At 35.7% G+C, this 24,205-nt stretch overlaps 1 protein-coding gene across 16 annotated transcripts in view; it reads right to left on the bottom strand.

Moving 5' to 3' along the window:
* TASP1 (taspase 1) overlaps positions 1–24,205 on the bottom strand; it is a 320,757-nt gene that overhangs the window by 281,289 nt on the left and 15,263 nt on the right. For all 16 annotated transcript variants that reach the window (XR_015249356.1, XR_015249355.1, XR_015249357.1 and 13 more), the window contains exon 4: positions 23,064–23,132. Coding sequence is in view for 13 of the 16 variants with exons in the window: in XM_086701663.1 (XP_086557789.1) it covers positions 23,064–23,132 (69 nt within the window). In the remaining 3 variants the exon portion in view is untranslated. The remainder of the gene's footprint in view (positions 1–23,063; positions 23,133–24,205) is intronic.

The following is a 24,205-nucleotide window of genomic DNA, read 5'->3' as shown; positions in this document are numbered from 1 at the left end:
TCTGTGCTGACCCCTTGATCAGAGCCTGGAGCCTGCTTCAGATTCTGTGTCTCCTTCTCTCTCTGCCCCTCCCCCGCTCACGCTTTGTCTCACTCTGCTTCTCAAAAATAAATAAAAGTAAAAAAAAAATTTTTTTTAATTAAAAAAAAAAGGAAGACTCACATTTATGGTCAATTCAACAAGGATGCCAGAAAAATGCAATAAAGAAAAGACAGTCTTCTATAAGTGGAGCTAGGACAACTGGATATTCAATTCAAGAGAAGAAAGTTTGATGCTATCTCACACCATATACAACTTAACTCCAAGTAAAACAAAGACCTAAATCTAAAGATTAAAACTATAAAAACCATTCAAAGAAAACACTGGAGCAAATGTTTAGACAGTGGTTTCCTAGATATGATACTAAAAGCAAAAGCAACCAAAGAAAAAACTAGATAAGTTGGACTTCTTCAAAATTAAAAACTTTTGGGTTTCAAAGTACACAATAGGGGCACCTGGATGGCTAAGTCGGTTGAACGTCTCCTGATTTCAACTCAGGTCATGATCCCAGGGCTGTGGGATCAAGCCCCGCATCAGGCTCCACACTGAGCGTGCAGCCTGCTTAGGAGTGTGTGTGTGTGTCTCTCTCTCTCTTTTTCTCTCTCTCCACCTCCCCCACCCTAAGGCCCTCTCCCCTACTCTCTCTCTCTTTTTAAAAATAAATCTTTAAAGTACACAATAAAAAAAGTAGAAAAAACTCACAGAACTGGGGGGAGGGATGCAAATCATTTACCCTTAAGAGATTTGTATCCAGGATATATAAAAACTTCCCACAACTCTAAAATAAAAACACAATTTTAAAATGGGAAAAGGACATGAATGAACATTTCTCCAAAGAATATACATAAATGGCCAATAAGCACATGAAAAAATGCTCAACATCAAGGAAAGGCAAATCAAAACCACATAAAATACTACTTCGTACCCACAATTCCACTTACAATAACATCAAAAAGAATCACAAAGACAGATGTGCTGGCAAGGATATGAAGAAATTAGAACCCTTATACACTGCTGGTGGGAATGTACAATGGTAATGCCACTTTGGAAAACATCGGGCAGCCCCTCAAAAACTTAAACATAAAATTACCATTTGACCCAACAATTCCACTTCTAGGTATATACCCAAGAGAAATGAATTGTCTGCACAAAACTTGAGCCCAAATATTCTTAACAGCTTATTCAATACTCATACTCCAGCATTTTTGCAAACTCAAATATCCACCAACTGATAAAGTGGATAAGTAAAACATGGTATATCTATACAATGGAGTATTAATCAGCAATAAAAAGTAATGAAATACTGATACATGGCAAAATGTAGATAAACCTAAAAAACAATGCTAAGTGAAAGAAGCCAGTCACAAATGATCACATATTGGATGATCCAATTTATATGAAATGTCCAGAATAAGCAAATCCAAAAAGAAGATCAGTGGTTGCCAGGGGTTAGGAAAGGGGGAATGGGGGGGTGACAGCTAATAGATCCTGCATTTCTTTTGGGGGTGATTCAGATGAACTAAAATTAGACAGGGTGACAGCTGCAGAACTTTATGAATATACTAAAAACGAGTGAATTGTATACTATAAAATGGTGAATTCTTTGGTATATGAATTACATCTTTAAAAAGATATCATAAAGAAAAAAAAAATAAAAGCTTACATCCACAGGCTACATAGAACATAAAAGCCTAGAATCAGAAGCCAGTCATGTATTTGAAATCTAAAAGAAAAATACTGCCTTATTTTTCTAATACTGTGAATACAGTTTTTAAAAATATATACCATTAGTCTTGTTATGTCAAGACAATATCATACATAATCTTCCACCACAAATACGGGAACAAAATCTAACAATAAAAAAATCTTACAATTAAAAAAAAAAAATCATGGGGACAAAGTCCCAAAAGATTTCATTAAAAAAAAAAAAGAAGAAGAAAAGAAAAGAAAAGAAAAGAAAAGAAAAGAAAAGAAAAGAAAAGAAAAGAAAAGAAAAAAAGAAAAAAAGACCCAGGGGCGGAAAGATTAGGTTGACACTCCTGAGAGTCACTGCATAAATGAAAGGCCTACTCCAAAATAACTAAAGGCCATAAAAATGAACAATTCTACCTCACATTCTAGAAAATTAACTCTGTTCTAAGGTAAGACCAATACTATCTAAGAAATCAGGGCAAATCTGGATCAATCCATAGATCACCAAAAAACTCAAGTCATCTACAAATGTCCCCAGTTTCCTGTATTTCTGCAAGATCCAAGAAAAACTGACCAAAACATTAAATCTTCCTAGTATGTACCTACAACTAGAGCAAAGGGGTCAGGGATTGAAGAAAAGGGCTTTTGTCCTAATGCAGTTAGATAATCTAATTGTCCACAGAATATTAATAGTAAGATCACAGGATGGAAAATAACAAAAAGGTTATATAATTAAATAGATATGAGTAAGTAGATAATAAATGCTTTGAGCACCCAAAAAGAAATGGCCTACAGCAGGCTTCCTGAAGGACATTAAACAAAAGTAAAAACTAGCCAGGAAGGTAGAAAATGACAGTTGGTAAAAATGATGTGAGCAACATATAGGCAATGGGAAAGTGTCAGAGCCACAGAAGAAACATTCAGGAAAAACGGTTTACTGGAGCCAAATATGAAGATAGAGCTATGCTACTCATCAGAATCTGAACCTGACTGAAAAACACTGAGAAGCCAGTCAAGCTTTCTGTATAAGAGAAAGTCAAGGTTAGCATATTGGTCAAGGAAACTAATTGACATTCACATGTTGTATGAAAAGGAAGGGGAGAAGACTGGAATCAGAGAGACTAAACTAGGGGCTATTTTACAACATAGGCTTGAAACACTACGTGGCATGGAAATCATAGAAATGGGAACACAAAAAAAAGGGGGGTGGGGATCAGAACTTTGAAACTTGAGAGAGAAATTAAACCACGAATAAGAAAAGGCATTTTATAAGATGTTGGAAAGAGTATGCATAATTAGGCGTAATGCTTCTGAATAAGGCTTTCCAACTTAATATTTCTAGCTAAATCAGTTCATAACTAAATCTTGGGAAACAGAACACAACCAAAGAAAGATTATGGTTTAAAACAGATGAAGTCTGAATTCTTGCCTTAGATTATTTCATATTTTGAGAACCGAACAAAGAGATTATAAGTAAATTACCACATTACAAAGGTTTTGTTTTGTTTTGTTTTACTTCACATAACCTCCTTTGCCTACTCATGTATATCTTCAAAGTATGAAAAAGGAACTGAAATGTGAGGAAAATGTGAAGCATCTACCCATATGCAGTAATTCCCAAAATACACACACAAGGTTGCACCAATGTATACACTATTTCAACAATCTTTGAAATGGAATATATCACCTAATCAGCTCTGCCAATTTTTTCACAAACTGAACAAAGTTATTCTTTTTTTTAATTCTTGTTAGTTAACCTCTTGGTTTCAGTAGAATTCAGTGACTCATCACTTACACATAACACCCATTGCTCATCACAACACAGTTATTCTGAAAATGACTACTGCATGATGATTTAAATTGACATTTTAAAAATATATAAGAAAAGGTAAAGAAAATTAAAGGATATCTTAGAAACATTTTTTTCAAAAATATTTCTCCTACTTTGAAATATATTTATAACTTCAAAAGTATGTCCACTGAACTTCTGCTTCTGATTTTGAAGTCATAATAGGGATTATACTGATCTTCCTAACTAGAAAAATCAGGCAAAATATATAGCAAATGGAGTTCAATCAACAGCCAGCACAGGACTGTGATCCTGAAAGAAGAGATGCTAATCAGACATCTCAACTTAATTCCCAGAAATATTTTCCAGGCTATAGCACAGGGAAGAGAAACCCTAAAGAGAGTGAGGAGACAAAGTTATGAGTGCAAAGAGGCCAAGAAAGTTAGAATATGCAGTATAGCTTACAAAGAGGAAAGAGCTACAAAGAGAGAGGTCTAAAGATACAGAGTCTTTAAATAAGTATTTAGTCTGCATATATTGGTTAGGAAACTACCAAGGCCAAAGAAAAAAGCTCTGGAAAACAGTAAGCTGAACAATTTCTGGAGCTCACACAGAAGCAAGAATAGGTCATGTTCCCATCAGCCAGCGTGAGGCTATCAGGGAAAGTCTCAGAAGGTAATGCCTCAAAAGTTAGACCAGATTAGTCTTAGAAAGGTTACTGTAGACCTACACTAACAAAGTTTTAAAGCAAAGCCTCAAAAAAAAAAATCCAAATGATTTCAATGAACAAGTATGCCCCAAAGAAATTCCACAATAGCCGACTCCCAAAGATACAAAATTCACAATATTTAGTATAAAATCAAAGATGACCACACATGGAAATAAGCAGAAAACTATGGTCCATATCCAGAAGAAAGTATCAAATAATGAAGAGAGACCCAGAAATGACACAGATAATAGAATTAGCAAACAATTCCAAAGGTAGCTAACAATGTTAAAATAGTTCTGATAAACATAATCTATATATTCAAGTAGGTATAGAAAAACATGAAAGGAAGAAAAAGAAAGGAAGCTATAAAGAAAATAAATAAATTGAACTTCTAAGATGAAAAATATAATAATCTAAGGTAAAAAACCCTTTGGAACAGAAAAACTGTTTACAGTAGGTAAAAATGAATAAAATCTTAAGTACAGACTTTAGTTGGCAATAATAATGTGTCAATATAGGTTCATTAGTTGTGAAAAATACACCATACTAAAGTAGATGTTAGTAATAGGGGAAATCAGGTGTTGGGTATATGGGAATTCTCTTTACTACCTTCTGAATTTTTCTGTAAATCTAAAACTGTTCTAAAATTAAAAGTTTCTTTTAAAAAATCAACCCACAGCTTGGGAGAAATTTTTACAAAACATAAAAATAAAGTCCTTGTATCCAGATTATAAAAAAAAATCCAAGCAACTCAGTAAGACAAACCATCCAAAATTTTTAATGGGCAAATAATTTTATGTACAGATTGCAAATAACATGAAAATAATGAAATTAGTCATATTAACATCATTAGTCATTAGGAAATGCACATTAAAACCATAAGATGCCACTACATAACCTGTATAAATTTTTAAAAAAGTAAAATAAAATAAAAAAAATAAAATGGCTAAAATTAAGAAGACAGACAATAGCGGGGTACCTGGTGGCTCAGTCAGTTAAGTATTGACTTCAGCTCAGGTCATCATCTCACAGCTTGTGAGCTGGAGCCCCACATCAGGCTCTGTGCTGACAGCTCAGAGCCTGGAGCCTCTTTCTGATGAAGGAATCTCAAAAGCATCATGCTAAGTGAAAGAAGCATTCACAAAAGGCCACATATCATATGACTGTATTTAATCCAAACTCTAGAAAAGGCAAAATGATAAAAAGCAGAAAATGGTTGCCAGAGATCAATGAAAAGGAGGGGATAGGCAAACAGGCATTAAAAGGGAATTTTGGGGGTGCCTGGGTGGCTCAGTTGGTTGAGCATCCAACTCTGGACTTTGGCTCAGGTCTTGATCTCAAGGTTCATGGGATCGAGGCCCACATCAGGTTCTGTGTTGGTGGTGTAGAACCTGCTTGGGATTCTCTCTCTCCCTCTCTCTCTGCCCCTCTCCCTCACACTTTCTCTCTCAAAATAAACAAACTTTAAAAAGAGAGAAAAAGAATTTTAGAGGTGATGAAAATGTTATATACAACTGCAATGGTGATTACATGATTGTATATATTTGTCATAAAATCAAACTGTACACTTAAAATTGGTGAATTTTGTTGTATATAAATTACCCTTCAATAAAACTGACAAAAAAAGAAGTGTATCTCTCATTTGATATAAACTGATCACCCTATATACTAATTTTCCCCTTATAAAAAATATACATTAAGTTTTTGAAATGGTCATTTTTTTATTTTCTGACTTGAATCAGTTTGTTCAACTAGAAAGCATTATGCCAAATCAGTAGCAAGCAATCCTTTTAAAATTTGTCAGAAATTTTGTTACTCTCATGTTCAAAAACCTATAATGGTTTCCCATAATACTCAGAATAAAATCTAAAGTCTTAATTTCCAAGATGTACAAGACCCTACATAATCTGGCCCCTCCCTCCTCACACATACTATTTATAAGCCGCATTGACCTCCTTGTAATTCCATGAGCACACAGAGAACATTCCCACCTCAGGGATTTTACATTTGTTCATTCATTCCTTTGAAATGCTGAGTTTAGTGAGTCACTCTAATAGGAGAAAAAGCCAATAAATAAAGACTGTGTGTTTATGCAGAAACATACACATATACATATATATAAATAGCTGATGTTCCATGGGGATAAAGTGTTATAAAGAATAGGTTGAGTAAGAAGAGATAATGGGATAATTTTCCCTCTAACCAAAAACTCCCTTCCCCAACATCTTTGCATGGCTTTCTCCTCCATTTCACTCAGATCTCTACTCAAATGACATCTGTGGACACTCTGCTTACTGAGTTATTAGCATTTCTCCAAACTTCCCCAACCATTTTTTTTCTCTTACTATCTTATTGTTCTTTATGGCACTTTTTACTACTTGACATTATATGTACTTTCTGTTTGTCTAATTCTCTTCATAGACTGTTAAGCCTGGTAAGTATAGTAATTTGTCTTTTTAGATATTGTATTCAGATGTCTAACGTAATGCTTGGCACTTAGTAGCTACTTGATAAATATTTGCAGAATGAATGAATAGGAGTTAATTACAACCAGATATAAATAGAATGATTGTGAACTGTAACCCCTTAAGCTGATACTTATTGATTCTTACAGGTTACCCTTATAGAGAAATACCAGAAAAATGTAATAGAGTATTAAGAATTCAATCTTTTCAGGGCACCTGGGTGGCTAAGTCAGTTAAGCATCCAACTATTGATTTTGGCTCAGGTCATGATCACACAAGGTTTCGTGAGTTCAAGCCCCACAGCAGGCTCTGCGCGCTGACTGTGCTGAGACTGCTTGGGATTCCCTCTCTCTCCCCCCCCTCTCTCTCTGCCCCATGCCCACTTACACTCTGACTCTTTCTCAAAATAAATAAGGAAACTTAAAAAAAAAAAGAATTCAACTGTTTCACAATTAAAACAAGAGAAATGAAATAAATTCAAGCAATAGCATTTTCAGCTTCTAAAAGATGAAATTTTAAAAGCAAAATATTTTTTCAAGTTTATTTTGAGAAAGAAGGAGTGGGGGAGGGGCAGAGAGAGAGGGAGACACAGAATCCCAAGCAGGCTCCATGCTGTCAGCACAAAGCCCAATGTGGGGCTCAATCCCACAACTGCGAAATTATGACCCAAGCTGATATCAAGTGTCAGGCACTTAACCAACTGAGCCACCCACGCTCCCCAAAAGCAAAATATTTTTTAAGTTTATTCATGACTTTCAGAGGAGACAAAGTTTTACAAAATAAGATCCCTCTGACTGTGTAACCCAGCAAAGAGAGAGCAGGAAAGCCAAAAATGCAAGTCAGGAGCTACACCCCCATCAGGACATGTAAACCCTTTCCTATTAGTAAAATTTGCAAACACCGAGCCAAGGCAAAGATCTGCAAAGCATTACTCTTTCACTACAAACCACAACCTGTATTACCCATTTAACATCCTTTGCTGAAAGCATAAAATAAGAACTATTTGCAAGGCTATAGAGTATACTGTACCTCTGGGGATCTATTTATGAGACCTCTATTATCAGCTCTTACAGATGCAAACAATTTAGCTTTCAAATGTTGTACAAAAACTAGACTGGCACAATATAAAATCATTTTTATATAAAATGATTTATGTTTGTCCAATTTCTAATCTCCCTTTAAGAAGTTAGACATTTACAGGAAATTACTGGTATGTTAGTATTCATACCCTGTTATTCAAGTACAAATCAACAAACACACCATTAGATGAATAAAATACAGTAGAATGAAATTATGTGATAATATGGTTTCTTATTCACATGAAGTATGCTAAGATATCAAAATTATTTTAATCACTACCTTCATTAGCATGCAGGTTAGCTTTATTAATCTAAAGCTGATGAGAAAGGGAAAAAATAAACAGGTTCTGAAACAAACTAGCTGTTGAAACTCTTTTAAATAGAGTAATAAAAACAGGATGTACACTCCATGTTGTTATAGCCTTTCTCAAACTAACCCTGATAAAACCTGTATATACATATCCTACCTGACACTATCCTAAGAATTACAAATTCTCTAGTATTTTATCATCAATCATCATTATTTACAGGATGAATAGAGACCATGAAAATGTATTTACCAAAAAATCATTTGGGGATATTTTGTTGGTTTGTTTGTTTAGCAGCTAATGAAACTCAAACTCTCAAGAATGGGATTACTGAAGGACTTCCAGTTTAGATACCTCTGTGGTAGCATAGGTTAAGTTTCATTCATTCAACAAATATTTATTGGACATCTATGTGCCAGGCAAATCTTTTCTGTAAAGAGCCAGATATATTATACAGCTCAGGCTTTGTGGGCCACACAGGCAATTCTATAACTACTCAACTCTGCCTTTCTAGCATGAAAGTAGCCAGAGAAAATACAAAAACAAATAAGCATAGCTTTGTTCCAATAAAACTTCATTTATAAACACTGACATTTAAATTTCACAACATTTTCTGGTGTCATGAAATATTATTCTTCTCTTGACCTTTTTTTCCAACCATTTAAGAAAGTAAAAACCATATTTAGCTTGCAGACTGTTCAAAACCAAGCAGCAGTCCAGATTTGGCTTTCAGGCCATAGTTTGTAAATCCATAATGTAAACCATGTGGATATAGCAAAACAGAAAAATATCCTTGCCCACATGGAGCCTCCGTTCTAGATAAGAGAGACAGACAATAAAAAACTAAATAAATTAGATGGCATATTAGATAGCAGTAAATATGATGGAGAAAAATGAAACAGGACAGGAGATAGGGCATGGTCAGAGGGCTATAATGGGGAGACAACACTACAGCGGTAGTTACAATTTATTTTTCAAGTGTTTATTTTGACATAATTCCAGACTTGCAATAGTAGTACAGTATCTAGAACATATTAAGAACTCCAACTTCCAATTATAACCAAAATATAACCCAATTAAAAAATGGCCAAAGGACTTGAATACTCCAATAGGCATTTCTCTGAAGAAGATACACAAGTGGTCAACAGGCACATGAAAAGATGTTCAACATCAGTAATTATTAAAGAAATAAAAATAATAACCACTATGATGTACCATCTCACACCTATGAGATGGCCATACTCACAAAGACAAAAAATAGCAACTGCTGGCAAGAATGTAGAGAAATTGTAACCCTCATACACTGCTGTTGGTAATATAAAATGGTTCAGCTGCTGTGGAAACAGTTTGATAGTTCCACAAAAAGTTAAACACAAGAGTTAGTATCATCTAGCAATTCGGTACTCAGACAAATGCGTGTAACAGGAATGTTCACAGCAACACTCTTCACAAATGGGAAAAAGTAGTAACAACTTAGATCTGCCTGTCAACAGATGAAGGGATAAATAAACTGTGGCATATACATGAACAATGTTGAATCATACTCTACAAAAAAGAAGGAAGTACTAATACATGCTACAATGTGAATGAACCTTAAAAACATTATGTTAAGTGAAAGTCAGACACAAAAGATCACATATTGTATGATTCCATTTATATGAAATATTCAGTACAGGTAAATCCATAGAGACAGGGGCGCCTGGGTGGCGCAGTCGGTTAAGCCTCCGACTTCAGCCAGGTCACGATCTCGCGGTCCGTGAGTTTGAGCCCCGCGTCGGGCTCTGGGCTGATGGCCCGGAGCCTGGAGCCTGTTTCCGATTCTGTGTCTCCCTCTCTCTCTGCCCCTCCCCCGTTCATGCTCTGTCTCTCTCTGTCCCAAAAATAAAATAAAAACGTTGAAAAAAAAAATTAAAAAAAAAAAAAAAAAAAAGAAGGTGAGCAGAAAGCCCGTCTTTCGTTCATTTAAAAAAAAAAAAAAAATCCATAGAGACAGAAAGCAGACTGGTGGTTGCCATGGGGTTAGGGGAGGAGGGAATGGAAAGCAACCACTTAATGGTACACGGTTTCTTTCAGGGAGATAAAAATGTTCCAGGAATAAGAGGGTGGCAGTAGCACAATATTACAAATCTTTAAATGCCACTCAATTACTTTAAAATGACTAATTTTGTGTTATGTGAATTTCACCTCAATTAACCAAAAAAAAAAAAAAAAAAAAAAGCAGACACAAAAGACTTATTTACAGCATGATTCCATTTCAGAACAGGCTTTACCCCAGAGTTAACTAGAAGGGGACATAACTGGCCTTCTGGAGGGGTGCAAATGTTTTGTTATCTGGGTGCTGGTTCCACGGGGCTATGTTCACTCTGAAAAATTCAAGGAGCTGTCCCTTATAATAAACGTGTATATTTTTCTATGTGTATATTATACGTCATTAAAAATTTTTGAAACTATAGGGGCGCCTGGGTGGCGCAGTCGGTTAAGCGTCCGACTTCAGCCAGGTCACGATCTCGCGGTCCGTGAGTTCGAGCCCCGCGTCAGGCTCTGGGCTGATGGCTCGGAGCCTGGAGCCTGCTTCCGATTCTGTGTCTCCCTCTCTCTCTGCCCCTCCCCCGTTCATGCTCTGTCTCTCTCTGTCCCAAAAATAAATAAACATTGAAAAAAAAAAAAAAAAATTTTTTGAAACTATAATGTATAATTCTGAAAATAAAAGATTAACTGCAATTTTTTTTTTAACTGTTACCATTGTGGGGTAAAAGACCCAAGGAATCTCTCTGTATTATTTTTTTAAGTTTATTTATTTTTGAGAGAGAGCAAGCAAAAGCATGCAAGAGGGGCAGAGAGAGAGGGAACCAGAGAGAATCCCAAGCAGGCTCTGCACTGTCAGTGCAGAGTCCAATGTAGGATGTGAACCCACGAACTGCAAGATCATGACCCAAGCTGAAATCAAGAGTCAGACACTCAACTGACTGAGCCACCCACGTGCCCCTCTCCGTATTATTTCTTACAACTACATGTAAGTCTACAATTATCTCAAAACAAAAAGGTTTTTTTAAAAAGAATCAGAAAACTAAAATTTCCAGATTCCCATCCCCAAAGATTCTGATTTAGGTCCTCTGAGGTGCAGATAGGGAATGTTTTCATTTTTTTGAAAAAGCTGCCTCAAGTGATTCTAATCCAGGTGGCCACAACTCACACCTTGAGAAACTCCAACCTAAATGAATTCCAAAATCTGTTTAACTTCACTTTCTCTGTGAACCTCATCTAAAGGAGGCTTTCCCACGCATCTATCAGCAAAAGCATGGAAGAGGTGAGAAGCAAGGAAGCACACGTGAGCTAAGAGAGGCTACAAAAGCTAACCACTTTGGAAGCCAAGACTCAACTTTTACCGCAGAAAAATTAGGTGAACTGGAAGATTAATAAAATGAGAGAATTACTGAAAAGAACATACAAAGCTTTCTGGATAATCATCACAGATGCAGCCACAGGTATTATGTGCAAATCAATGACTTTTCTAAGTATGTTTTCCATTTAGAAGTAGTGGAATCAAGATAAGATAAATGATGTTGGAAGCTAAATGTCCTTTAGGAGGTTAGCAAGAAAAAGTTTGGAAATCAGTGCAATATGCTTGTACTTATGGTCATTTCTGGTACATTCTTCATCACAAAACACTGAAAATAATATTTTACTCCTGAGACAAGAAGTAAATAAAGGAACAATTTAGTTCAAGTTTAGTTGGGCCATACAGTATTTTGATCTCCTTTAGCTCCAGCTCTAAACTCTGTGGAGTGAGATACTTTGGTTCTGGTTCAAACTGCTTTGATGGGAAATTTTTTGAAAAGTCTTTAGTTTGATTTGAAGTTCATTTTCAAAATAATAAGTTAATATTTCAGTCCAATTCCAATTGCAAAAATTCAAATCAAAGCTCATTCCACTTTTACCCTTACTTTTGGTAGAAATCCCTGTTAAGCTATCAATTCATTTTCTAGGCCTTTCCAACAAGACAAAAGTTGGTGTATCTGCCCAAGCCTTATTTTTAGCTTTACCTTGAACTGAAAATACAATCAATTACAAAGCCTCCTATACTTAAAACTGGCAGACTGCAGGCCTGAGAGAATGCATGCTCCATGTAGCCAGGTATCATTTTTTCAATAGAAGCTAGAAATACATATTTTTTAGTCTCCTAATTTTTAAATGTTGGCAACAAATTCCAATTTTTATGAACTAGTCTAACAGCCAATCAACACATATCTGTGAACTGTCTCTTCTGCAACCTCTGGCCTAATGGTTAATAAGGTATTAAGCTTCTGTTGCAAAATCTGAGCTTTGCTAAGTCTTCAGTGAAAACTGAATACACGATACAGATTTCAGGCAAAGTAGCTCTTTGACACAAATGCCAGTCCAAACAACAAATCATGATTTCATTCTCATGCTTAGTTGAATATTTAAAATACTGAATATTCTTTCTTCTTGCTGCATAAACAAGAAGAACAAATACAGAAGTAAGCCACTACAAGCACTGTAGTCTAACTACAATGTGTCAACACACTTTACTAGGAAGAGCCAGGTTAGTGTCAAATGCCACATATCTTCTGATTATGACAATTAGAATTTATAATACTATTTTGCTTCTCCAAATAAGTCAGATAAGCTTTCTACCCAGAATCCACAAGAAGAAAGATGAATCATGGTATTCTTCTCAAGAGTATTAGTCATCATTAGTCTACTTCATATGGAACTTTATTTAATGGTGAACTGACATATCAAAATGATAAAACACGATATTCTTTGGAGCCAGTAGTTTGGAGCAGAAAAACTCAAAAAACAACACACACACTAGTCACCATTAGTCTACTTCATATGGAACTTTATTTAATGGTGAACTGACATATCAAAATGATAAAACACGATATTCTTTGGAGCCAGTAGTTTGGAGCAGAAAAACTCAAAAAACAACACACACACACACACACAGCTTACATAGCTCCATGGGGTGGGGGCTTCAATATTCAGGTAACGTAAAAAAAGACAAAGAGGAAATCAGGTGAAATAATTAAAGGATAGTAAGAACCTATCTATAAATTAGATATCAGATTCCACATTGTTTTAGAAAGTTGGCTCTCATCTCAGTGTGAACTGTAATGATTTCAAGATCGAAGCAATAAGCACATGAAACTAAATAAGCATTAAATTTGAAGAAATTATGGCATTCAGATGGACAATATTTACAGGAAGAAAAATTCTTGGGTAAACAAAGAAACAGTAACAAGGTAACCAACTCAGAAATCTGCTCAAGTACCCTGTCCATGAAAATCACAATTAGTTTACCCAGGCCTTGCCCTTCCCCTACCTATCCTCCACAACTTTCCCATTCACCATTTCTCTACACCTCTTTCAGGATACAGGGGATGGGCTTAAAAAGGTATAAATCTACCAATATATACTGCCTGACTTGTCCAGTTTTGGGGGGGGGGGGGGGCACCATGAAAAGATGGTAAAACTACGATAAAACTTTTTTTTTAGTACTAGTAATTTTTTTAATCTTTAATGTTTTATTTTTGAGAGAGAGAAAGAGACAGAGAAACAGAACACCAGCAGGGGAGGGGCAGAGACAGAGGGACACACAGAATCCGAAGCAGGATCCCTGCTCTGAGCTGTCAGCACAGAGACCGATGTGGGGCTCGAACCCATGAGCCTCAAGATCATGACCTGAACCAAAGTCGGATGTTTAACCGACTGAGCCACCTAGGTGCCCCTACTACTAGTAAATTTTATTTAACTGGGTTAACCTTGTTTTGACTGACTGACTGACTGAAGAATGTGGACAACAGAGATCTGCCACAAGGAAATTACAAGATTATGGATTTGTCATAATGTCTGATACAATAATGACCTAAAAAGGAGAATTTTCACAACTGGAGCTAATTAAAAGGTCAAAGTATTTGTTACCATGAGACTGTAGACAACATGGTTGGAAAGAAGCTAGACAGAACATTCCATTTAATATCCACTTTGCAAGTAGTTGTTAACTCCTTGAAAGATCTTCAGGCCAAGTGATATCAATGTGATAGGAGCATGTTGTGTCTAAAAATATGAGAAACATGCAGTTCCCAACATAGCACAGGGCAATTTACCATTATAAATATTCTTAGTTAATGCTTCTGTATAGAAACCAGTAGACATTTGCAAATTCATTTTCAGGTCACTGAAAACAAAACCCAGAAAACCTTTTTTTCTTTCATCCATGTGTTGAAAACGAACTTAGAACTATTCTCTAAAATAGGATCATATTTCACTCAAATACTAGCCAATTAAAAACAAGCAAGACCCACTTGACTGATATATACTATTGTTTATGTTAGATTTTTAGCCACTTAACATTACATTAAGAAAGACTGGAAAGTTTAAGAATTAATGGACTCTAACCAATAAGTTTCAGCAGCAGAGTTAGCCAAAAACATTTTTACTAGGCCCAAATGAGGTATCTTTCATTCATTAATACAGAACCACAGGGCATACTTAGACATCAGAGGCTCAATGATCTAAAAAGAGTTCCTAGGGAAACAAAAAACTTTCCATTTTCATTCTGTAACTGCTCCTTAATGACAGAAAGTATTCTTTCTTTTTTTGGCATTCTCTTTTCTCTCTACCTCAGGACATATTTACAGATGCACTGGCTGCTTTACAGACATGCTAAAAGTCCTTGCTGTGGTTGATCAAAGTTGGAATGCCTGAGGAAATTACTCAACTTAGACAGCCCGGAATTATATCTAGCCAAATAGTTACAGTGCTCTACTTTTAACATGTGTTAAAGTAATATTTTAGCTATCCTGGATGTAAGTTGAGAGAACATTTGTTTGCATCACACTCTGTGAACATTTGAGTCAAATATAGTATGTTGAATACCCAGTTTTAGCATCTGCGACAGTTCATTTTTTTAACTATTCAATAACACAAAAGACAACACATTTTATGTTGGGAGAAAAAAAACCTTCACACACAACAGCATATGTATTAGGAACTAAGACTTCTTATGATCTTCTTGAAATATCCAAACTCTTCTGGAAATGTCAGAATAAATGCAACAAATGTTTGATACTTGTTCATTAGAGCATTTGTTGATCTGGCATACAGTATTCTGTCAAAAAATAGGACATTTTTCCCTAATTTATTACAAAAAACATTTTAATAAAAAGCACTGCAGATCTTTATGAATCTCCTTTCTATTATTAATCTGACTAATTTGCAAATAAACATATATCATAATTAAGTAGAAAAAGGACATCACAGCAATTTACTTTCATGTTTTTTTTTTTTAATTGAAGGCCACAGAATTGCAGTACAAAGAGTTACTTGTCAAACACAACACAGATCTCTAAAATAAAATATTGGCTCCAATATACTTGCACATCTGAAATAGTTTTAAACTTTGTTTTAGTTGGATTCTTTACGATGTCCAGGAAGAGGTTAGCACACACAGTACCTGAAATTGTCCTTTCCACAAGAGGTACAATAGAAAAGACAAATGTAGCTGTTTCTCTAGTAGAGCCAAATTTGGCATCCACATACACTTCCTTTCAAAAGGTTATAAATAATTATACCTTTTAACCATGTTGACAATAATATGGAAGTATCACTCAAAAAGAATCTAACAGACCATGGAATTACAGTAACTTAAACCATCCTTCTATCAAATGCGAGGTGAGGACATGGTAAGAATTGGAAGGGAGAAAGAAGTATTACTAACTTAATAAGTAGTAACTTATAATGCTTCTTTTTATTACAAAGACTTCCAGCACACTAGAAAATGTTAACATCTGCATGTACTCCAAGAGAAGAAAACATAAATAAATGCCTCACCCTGAATCTTCTAAGAAGCCTAACAAGTGTTAACAGCGTTGATGTCCTATGTTATAGTATAAGCATGTCATGAACTGCCAGGAAATGTGTGCACCATGAAGGAGGTTAGACCCTGAGTGAGAATGACTACCAGTAAAAACTCCCTGGCAGTGGTAATGACCAAAGAACTTTCATCAACTGGAATGCCTAGAATTCAATTTTAAGCTGTTTGCTCTGCTAGAGTGAGATGCAATCCTGCATCATTCTAGCATTTAGGTAAAGCCTACTATACACATAAAAACTAGACAGACAGAAAATGAATCAAAGAGAATTGAAGCAATATTTTGTTCTACTTTGGAGCAGGAGTTAGGATGTTATCTTGATTGGATTCCTAAAAATCATGTAACTTAAGTTTCTTCCTCATTCCTTTCCAGATTCTAAATAAAAGCCAGGTCTGAGAAAATGGGCAAAAATTTAAAATCAAAGGGCAGTCTTACAGATTGACCTGCATGATATCAGCCCATGATTTTGCTGAACACAGAAAAAGCTTCTTAGCCCAGAAATTACAAAAAAATAAAAAAATTTAAAAAATAAAACAAAAAAATACAGTATTCAATTATAAAACTGATGCCCCAAATGCACAAGCACATGCACACACACACACACACACACACACACAAAATGATTCAATAATCACTATACTATAAATCTAAGGGCCAATGAATCTGATAACTCTATTAATACAGGACGAGAAGATATTTTACACTCAATTCATAAGTCTAAATTGCTTTCACACGGCCAAAATACAGATTACCACCAATTCCACCATTCCACCAAATGTGGCTTTAATATATAAAAGTAGTGTAGTATGTTCGGAGAAGAACAATTCCAAGAGCAAAATGAAGGTTCATTTATAAAGCTACATGCTCCTCGGGAACTGCTAAGTCTGGTCTTGGACCGTATCTTCTACTAGATTTAGCCAATATGAATACATCTGATAAGGTCCACACAACTCATCAAGAAATGGCTAGAAAAAAAGTGAAAAATGTTTCATGTTCCCATCAGTACAAAGTAAAACATAACAAGCTCTGTACTTCAGTGTTCTGACTTCATCAAAAACTAATACATGGTTTTGATGCAGTGCAAAATTAATTTAGAATGTAATAAGTGACTCAGTCTTCTTATTGCTCTAAAAAAATTTAAAGGAAAAAAATCACTGCTTGTCCATTAAGCAGGTACTTTGTGCTAGAGAGCACATTTAATTTCTAGGGTCTTACAAAAAGAACAGATAGATGTACCTATTGTGTAAACACAAACAGTAAGTTACAAGTTGCCCCTTAGTATTAAAGGCAAGAATCAGCATCAGTACTCAAAAGTGTTTTAAAAAGAGCGTAACTTACTTTTACTGTCCCAGGCTAACTGGGCTCTGTCTGGTGCTTCTTTGTCTGCACATGGCCACCCACAGCCTGTCTTCTAATTAAATCAATGCTCTAGCAGCAGAACAAGCAAACAAGTTGCCTCCCATCTGCGTACAGCTCCTCAGGACACATTTCCCTTGGTCAGAAGGTGGAAATTCTTGGGAGAGGTGATTTTCTCTGCCTCTTCACAAGAAGAACATGGACACTTGGCTGGATGCAACTCCATGAAGTGTAACTGTGTATGTACACCTCAAAAAATAAAACAAAAAAAAATGCAGAGAAACATAAAGACTCTATAAACAGCTGGAATACACAGAAATACTGAAGCACCACTGGAAATAATGCTAAACAGACAGGCAAATGGGGTAGTTGACTGAAATAATCAATGATACTAAGTTGGAAAAAAAAAAAAGGAAAAAGAGCATCTAAAGTCAAAACTCAAATTTTATGCAATGAAAACGGGTTAAGTACTACAAAGGAAAAGAAGTAAAACTCTGCTTCAAGGGGTGCCTAGGCGGCTCAGTCGGTTAAGCATCTGACTCTTGATTTCTGCTCAGGTCGTGGTTTCCTGGGTGCAAGTCCCGCATCAGGCTCTGGGCTGACAACGCAGAGTTTGCTTGGGATTCTCTTTCTTCCTCTCTCTCTGCCTCTCCCCCCCCCCCCACCTCAAAAATAAACACTTTAAAAATGAAAAAAAACTCCTTGCTTCAAATATATAAACACAGATCCTCCCCATATTATAGAGAATAAAAGATATTTTCAATTGAAGAGAAAAATGAGACTTTCAAGAGTGTTAGGTCTAAAATTGGACTCATCAGTCACATTATGGTTAATGGACACTTGTGTATTCGTGAGCTAAATGCATCAAACTGTCTTTCCAATGTGTTCAGCGCAGCCCCTTGGGGGAGAGGAGGGGCGGAGGAAGCAAGGAACCACTGATATACTCAGCTACCCTCTGCTTATGAAAAGATGATTTCTGCAAAACAGAAAATGTTCAGAAAATTGGAGATGCTTATTTATTTGCATATTTTTCTAACCTCCCAAATAAACAGAAATGCCTATAAAGCAAACCCCTATTTATTTACAACAACAACAACAAAAAACAAACACTGAAGTTGGGTAGGGGGCAAGATATGATTAAGTGTCTACTCACAAAAACACCACAAGCAAACTTGCAAACAGGTTTGTTGAGAGAAAGTGAGGTATATCAGCCCTTCCCATATGTTTCCTTCCATCTTAGATATACCCATATGCCATGAGCAATCCATACCATCTCCATGACCACTAAGCATTTCAAGGACAGGCAAGCCTTAGGTGCTCTCTCTCCCAGTGGCATATAGACAATTCCAGGCCAAGAGAAGGGGGTGTGGCTTAATCCTGCAGCTGCCCAGAGGCCTGGACCAGGGTACCAACAACAGACTAGTACACAATGATGACCTTCTGGAGATCCCTGCTTTAAAGAAATGCATGCAGAGCTGGCTCTGGGTATAAGAGGATGTAGAGACAGATAAATGTGTAACAATATTATATGTAATAATATAAGTATATAATAATGTAAATACTTTTTTTCTCTCTCACACCCCAAACTATCAGCCATCTGGATAAGAAGTTACTTCTTAAAGAATTTTCCTAGAGTTTATAAGCAAGCATTATATTGGATTATATAGAGACCAAAGACAATAGACTGTTTGAGGCAGACAGATATGAAAATATGTGCCCAATATAATGTGCTCTTTAAATGCTAAAACATTTGAACAATAAACTAGCTTCAACCATGAACTACCATCTCCTCTGACCACAGGGAGCCTTAAAGGATGAATCAAATCAAGTCAATGAAAGAACTGCAGGGTCCACTTAGAATAACATAAACTCAACAAAACATTTTCAACAAAGGAGCCTGTGCAAGTTGCCTTTCACTATATGAAATGTGAAAGCTATATCTACCACTATGTTTAATGCACAATATTCTACCTACTAAAATAACCAGTTTTCAAAATGAATTGGCCAAAATCTCTCAAAGTCTACACCAAGATATTCAAACTCTCAGCCAGATTCATCAATAACCTCTCCAAAGTCTGTCATTCCCATATCACCTATAATTCCTTATTAGAAATTTTAAAGCTGGGTCTTAATACTTTTATAGAAAAACATCAATGTGCAAAGAGAGTTTCAGCAAGTATTTTATGAGTAGTGTGTTTTCCATCAGAATCCATGATACACTTTCTACTTTAGCAGCTGCATCATGACTCATCCAGATCTAAAGCCAATTTCCTCAAAGAAGAAATTCGCATTAGAAGCTATACCATGTGAAACGTGCCAATTACGGTCTAGAATTTACAATCCACTGTCACTACCTGAACCAAAACTATTCCCGAAGCGGCCATAAAAACAACTGTCTTCCAGATGCATAGCCCCAGATAGGAAGATCAAGATGCTTCATGATACCTGTCTTCTCTACTATGAGTGACATCAGAAATGTACTATCCAATAAATAGAAGTCACTTTCCCATCAGTTATAAGGATAATCTCAAGCTATAAATAGGTAAATGAAACAACAGAACCAAATAAATTTAACAATAAATTAAAATATGATCTATAAACTCACATTTCCATTTCCTCCCTCACATTTTGAAGATAAACAAAATACACTTTGGTATCATATCATTTTCATTCCCAAACTGCAGAACACCTCTCAAACGGGACTGGCCACCTTCCCTCCCAAAACCCTTAAGAGAGAAGCTGGTCAGTTAAAGGCAGAAACTTATGCACTCACCTCCTCCCTTATTTAAATGATGGAAACACCCCTCTAGTGTCCAGAAGTGGTTGTCTTAGGATGACTCCACTTGTCTGTAGTGGTAGATGAGGAAAATGAAACTACACAAGGTAATCAGTTTCCAAAAAAAGCTCAAAATGATGAGTCTGGGTGGCCTGCATTAAGTGTGTATGTGTCTCTAGGTATAAACTTCTTTTATCTTGTCTCTTCCTCCCCTATGGCATGGAGTTGAGATCATTATACTTTTGACTATTTGGGTAACTGCAATTCTCATATTTTTTTTTTTTTTAAATACAAGGCCAGATATCCCTTCTAGCCAGTAAGGACCATGAAACTACTTCAGTCATTTCAGTCCACAGTGTTCAAGGAATTCAAACCGATTTCAGTATCTGCCTAAGTAGTAAAGTAACAGACAAGTTTTTAAGAGGGGGCCCTTTTTTTACTCAAAAAGTACATCCCAAAGTCAAAAAGCAAAGGTATGGCTTTGGTAATCAGGACAAGACTTAGCTTTACCAAATAGATTGATTAAATTAAAGATAAGCAGTTACTCTCAAAGTAAACATAACACATTATAAATCAGATTCTCTGGGACTTTTCAGTAAGCTGAAAAGACTCAAAATTGCTATGTATATCTTTCTAAGTATAGAAAATATTAGAATCTGATTTTCTTGTAGCTTTCCATTGACCCAAACTATTATAATACTCCTTCAACTGAACTCTACTTGAAAACCTCACCTTGTTTAAAGGTGGTGAATCAAAGTGGCTGAAACTGCAGGGGGCAGTATAAGCACAACTTCCAATATAATTCTTAAGATTTAAGAAAATTCTTCCAGCTAGCCTTAGCCTTTAAACTATTAACATATTTCAAAGACTCCACATAAAAATGATTTTTTAAAGATAATTAATTGAAATTCTTCTCCAGATTTAACAATGGGGGTTAGGGGGAGGAATACACTACACTCACTCAGGTCAGTATTCATCCATATAACATAGTCCAGTCAAAAATAGAACAAGTTTGTTTAAAAAAGAACTTCTTATCCACACTCTTAAAAAAACAGAGGTCATCATTTAAAACTATAAAGCTCACTTACTCATGAGCTACTTACTATTTCAGAATGTATCTTCAATCACTTTTAAGCATAAATAAGTAAACTCTTAAAGTATGACTGATTCATCACTGGAGAAAAATGTAATAAAATATTCAACATGATATAAGTATAACTTGAGAAAATTAAAGTTATTTTAAGATGAAGAGAAAAGAAAAACTTAATTTTGCTCAATTTTGTATTTATAGTTGCCATTACAGTATATCCCCCAGCTACTCATTAGCCTTCTTTTTCTTTCCCTGGACCCACACTGACTCCATGCACAGATTATCTCAGGACATTGTCTTATGCACAAAGGACAGTAATTTGCAATTAACAATTGAATTAAGATAGATGAAGCTTTCCTTGTGTGTGTGTGTTTTGAGTAAAGGTAAGATCTGGTAGTTAGTATATCAATCTTCTTTCTTGAAGCACTTTTCTCCTTTCCTCCATGATAATTAACCTTTTCTTGACATTGTAAATATGTGTCATTGACAGTTACCATAAATATTCACCTCATATATATCATTTCCAAAGCACTTCATAATAGCAATAATTACTAACTTTTAAGGGGTGCTTACTATGTGCCATACAATGACCTAAGTGGTTGTCACACGTTAATTCGGTTAATCTTCAGAATTCTATGAAACAGAAATTACCCCCATATTATAAATGAGAAACTGAGTCAAGGAGAATCTGTGAGGTGCCCAGGGCTAATGACTGGTAGATCTGGTATAAGATGCATCAGTCACAAGAGGAGGGAACAACATACCCCAAGTTAGATGTCTCTCTCAGGGACCACACTACAATAGAACTTGTACCCATCATATATGTTCACCTTCTTTGAATACACTGGGCCAATCTGAAGGCATTAATAGGATAGATTAAAATCTACAAAGAGTGACCAAAAGTGTAGCTCTACAACTAAGCAGGGTAATAAACAGAAAACAGGGCTAAGACTTCTGGTAAACTCCTGGACAATTTTCGTAGGGAAAAGCAAGGCCTGGCATGACTGGGTAGGTGCTCTGAAATGAGGGTGTAAACAAAAGAGCCACAATCCAGTCAACTTGGGAAGACCTACTCCATTCACCTCCTACCTCAAACTCATCACTGTTTTATCTTCATATCTTATTTGATTTCCCAAGTAGTGTTCTCAACCAGAAAACTAGTGGCTCACTATAATCCTCTAAATAGACTGATCCAAATCTATCTTCTAAAAGTTTGATCAACAAAAGTCAGTCTTCTGAAGGCCTCAATATCTCCAGGACAAATTCATCCTCAAAGTTCCAGATTATAAGAACAAGAAAACACTCATAGATTGCAACAAATTATAGCAAACTTGAGAGCCTCCCCACTGAATTCCTCAATGTCTTCAGTTAACCAGAGACCAACTTAACAATCACACTGTACAAGTCACACTTCACAGAGCATAGCTTCAGGATATAGATCTGTCAGGCTTATGAGGAAACTTCCCTTCCACTTTAGATACTTCAAGACAGCTGAAATTTTTTCTTCTCTAATATATTACTTTTGGGGAAGAGGAGTTAACTTCAGGAATTTTCCTACTGAACATATTAAGAAAATTTAAGTACCCAAACACCAGTAACTTTAGCATTCATGAATCTCACAGAAAGGTGCGGGGGGGGGAGGGGGGAGGCAGGGTTGATTTAACCAACTTTTATGTTACTAAGAGAAGTCCCCAAGGAAAATAACCTAGCAATATCACAGGGCTCTTCATAACTTTGTTAATACAGTTGGGAAACACTGGTCATATAATTGATGGTTAACTAACTCAATACTTTTATGTCATTTAAGAATAACGAACATAAACTCATAAATATTTTCAATAAAACATAGAGAAAAGAAATACCTCGAGTTCCACCAGAGCTGCGGTCACTGCATCTGTAGCAAGAGCACCAGCCTGTAGCTTTTCAATTGCCTATGAAACCAAGGGGAGAGATTATTCATTGTAAAACCACAACTTCCCAAATAGGCCCAGAAACTTTCCAAGGCCATAAAGAAGTATAGGAGACATTTAAAGTTAATAAAAATTGATCACTAGTCCCATTCCGTACCTCAAGACATAAACCACTTAGATTTAAAACAAGCAAGTGTTTATATTTAGTATAATTTATGATATAGCTCACTGATAATTCAAATTAAGACAATGAATACAATCTAGCCACTAAATGAAAAGTGCAGGCAATTTAATAAGTGGAAGGGCTTCAATCATCACAGGGCAATTCAAAATAGCCATAGATATTATCAAATTCAGTTTCATTTAAATATCCTGATAATTCAAAGGAGGGCACTTGTGATGAGCACCGGGTGTTCTATGTAAGTGATGAATAACTAAATTCTACACCTGAAACTGATATTACACTGTATGCTAACTGGAATTTACATAAAAATTTAGAGAAAGACAAAAATAAATACATAAATACCCTGATAATTTATACTTCATATTCATAATTGAATCTCAGACTTAGCTAGTAACATCTTTTCCCACTGTTTTCCTCTCCACATCCCTAACTAAAAAGCAGTGACTCTCAGTCACACAAACATTTCGATGGACATATATATGTGACAAAAGCATTTTTGGTACTATAGTAGTTCCCCCTTATCCTCAATTTCAGTTACCCCCAGTCAAATGCAGTCTAGAAGATAATCCTCCTTCTAACATATCATCAAAAGGTTAACAGTAGCCTAGCACTTACATCATCATGCTTACATTATACACCTCACTTCATCCCATCATGTAGGCATTTTATCATCTCACATCATTACAACAAGGGGCAAGTACAGTACAATATGATATTTTGACAGAGAAAGACCACATTCACATAACTTTTATATACACACAGTATAACTGTTCTATTTTATTATTATTGTTGTTAATCTCTTATTGTGCCTAATTTGTAAAGTAAACTTTCTCATACGTATGTATATATAGGGAAAAACAAGTACATATAGGGTTTGGTACTATCTGCAGTTCCAGGCATCCACTGGGGG

The sequence above is a fragment of the Puma concolor genome, chromosome A3 (assembly GCF_028749965.1).
Source record: "Puma concolor isolate L17-30 chromosome A3, mPumCon1.1.hap2, whole genome shotgun sequence".
Lineage (NCBI taxonomy): Eukaryota > Metazoa > Chordata > Mammalia > Carnivora > Felidae > Puma > Puma concolor.
Note: the sequence above shows the minus strand (reverse complement) of the source record. Positions and strands in the feature narration are given on the sequence as shown.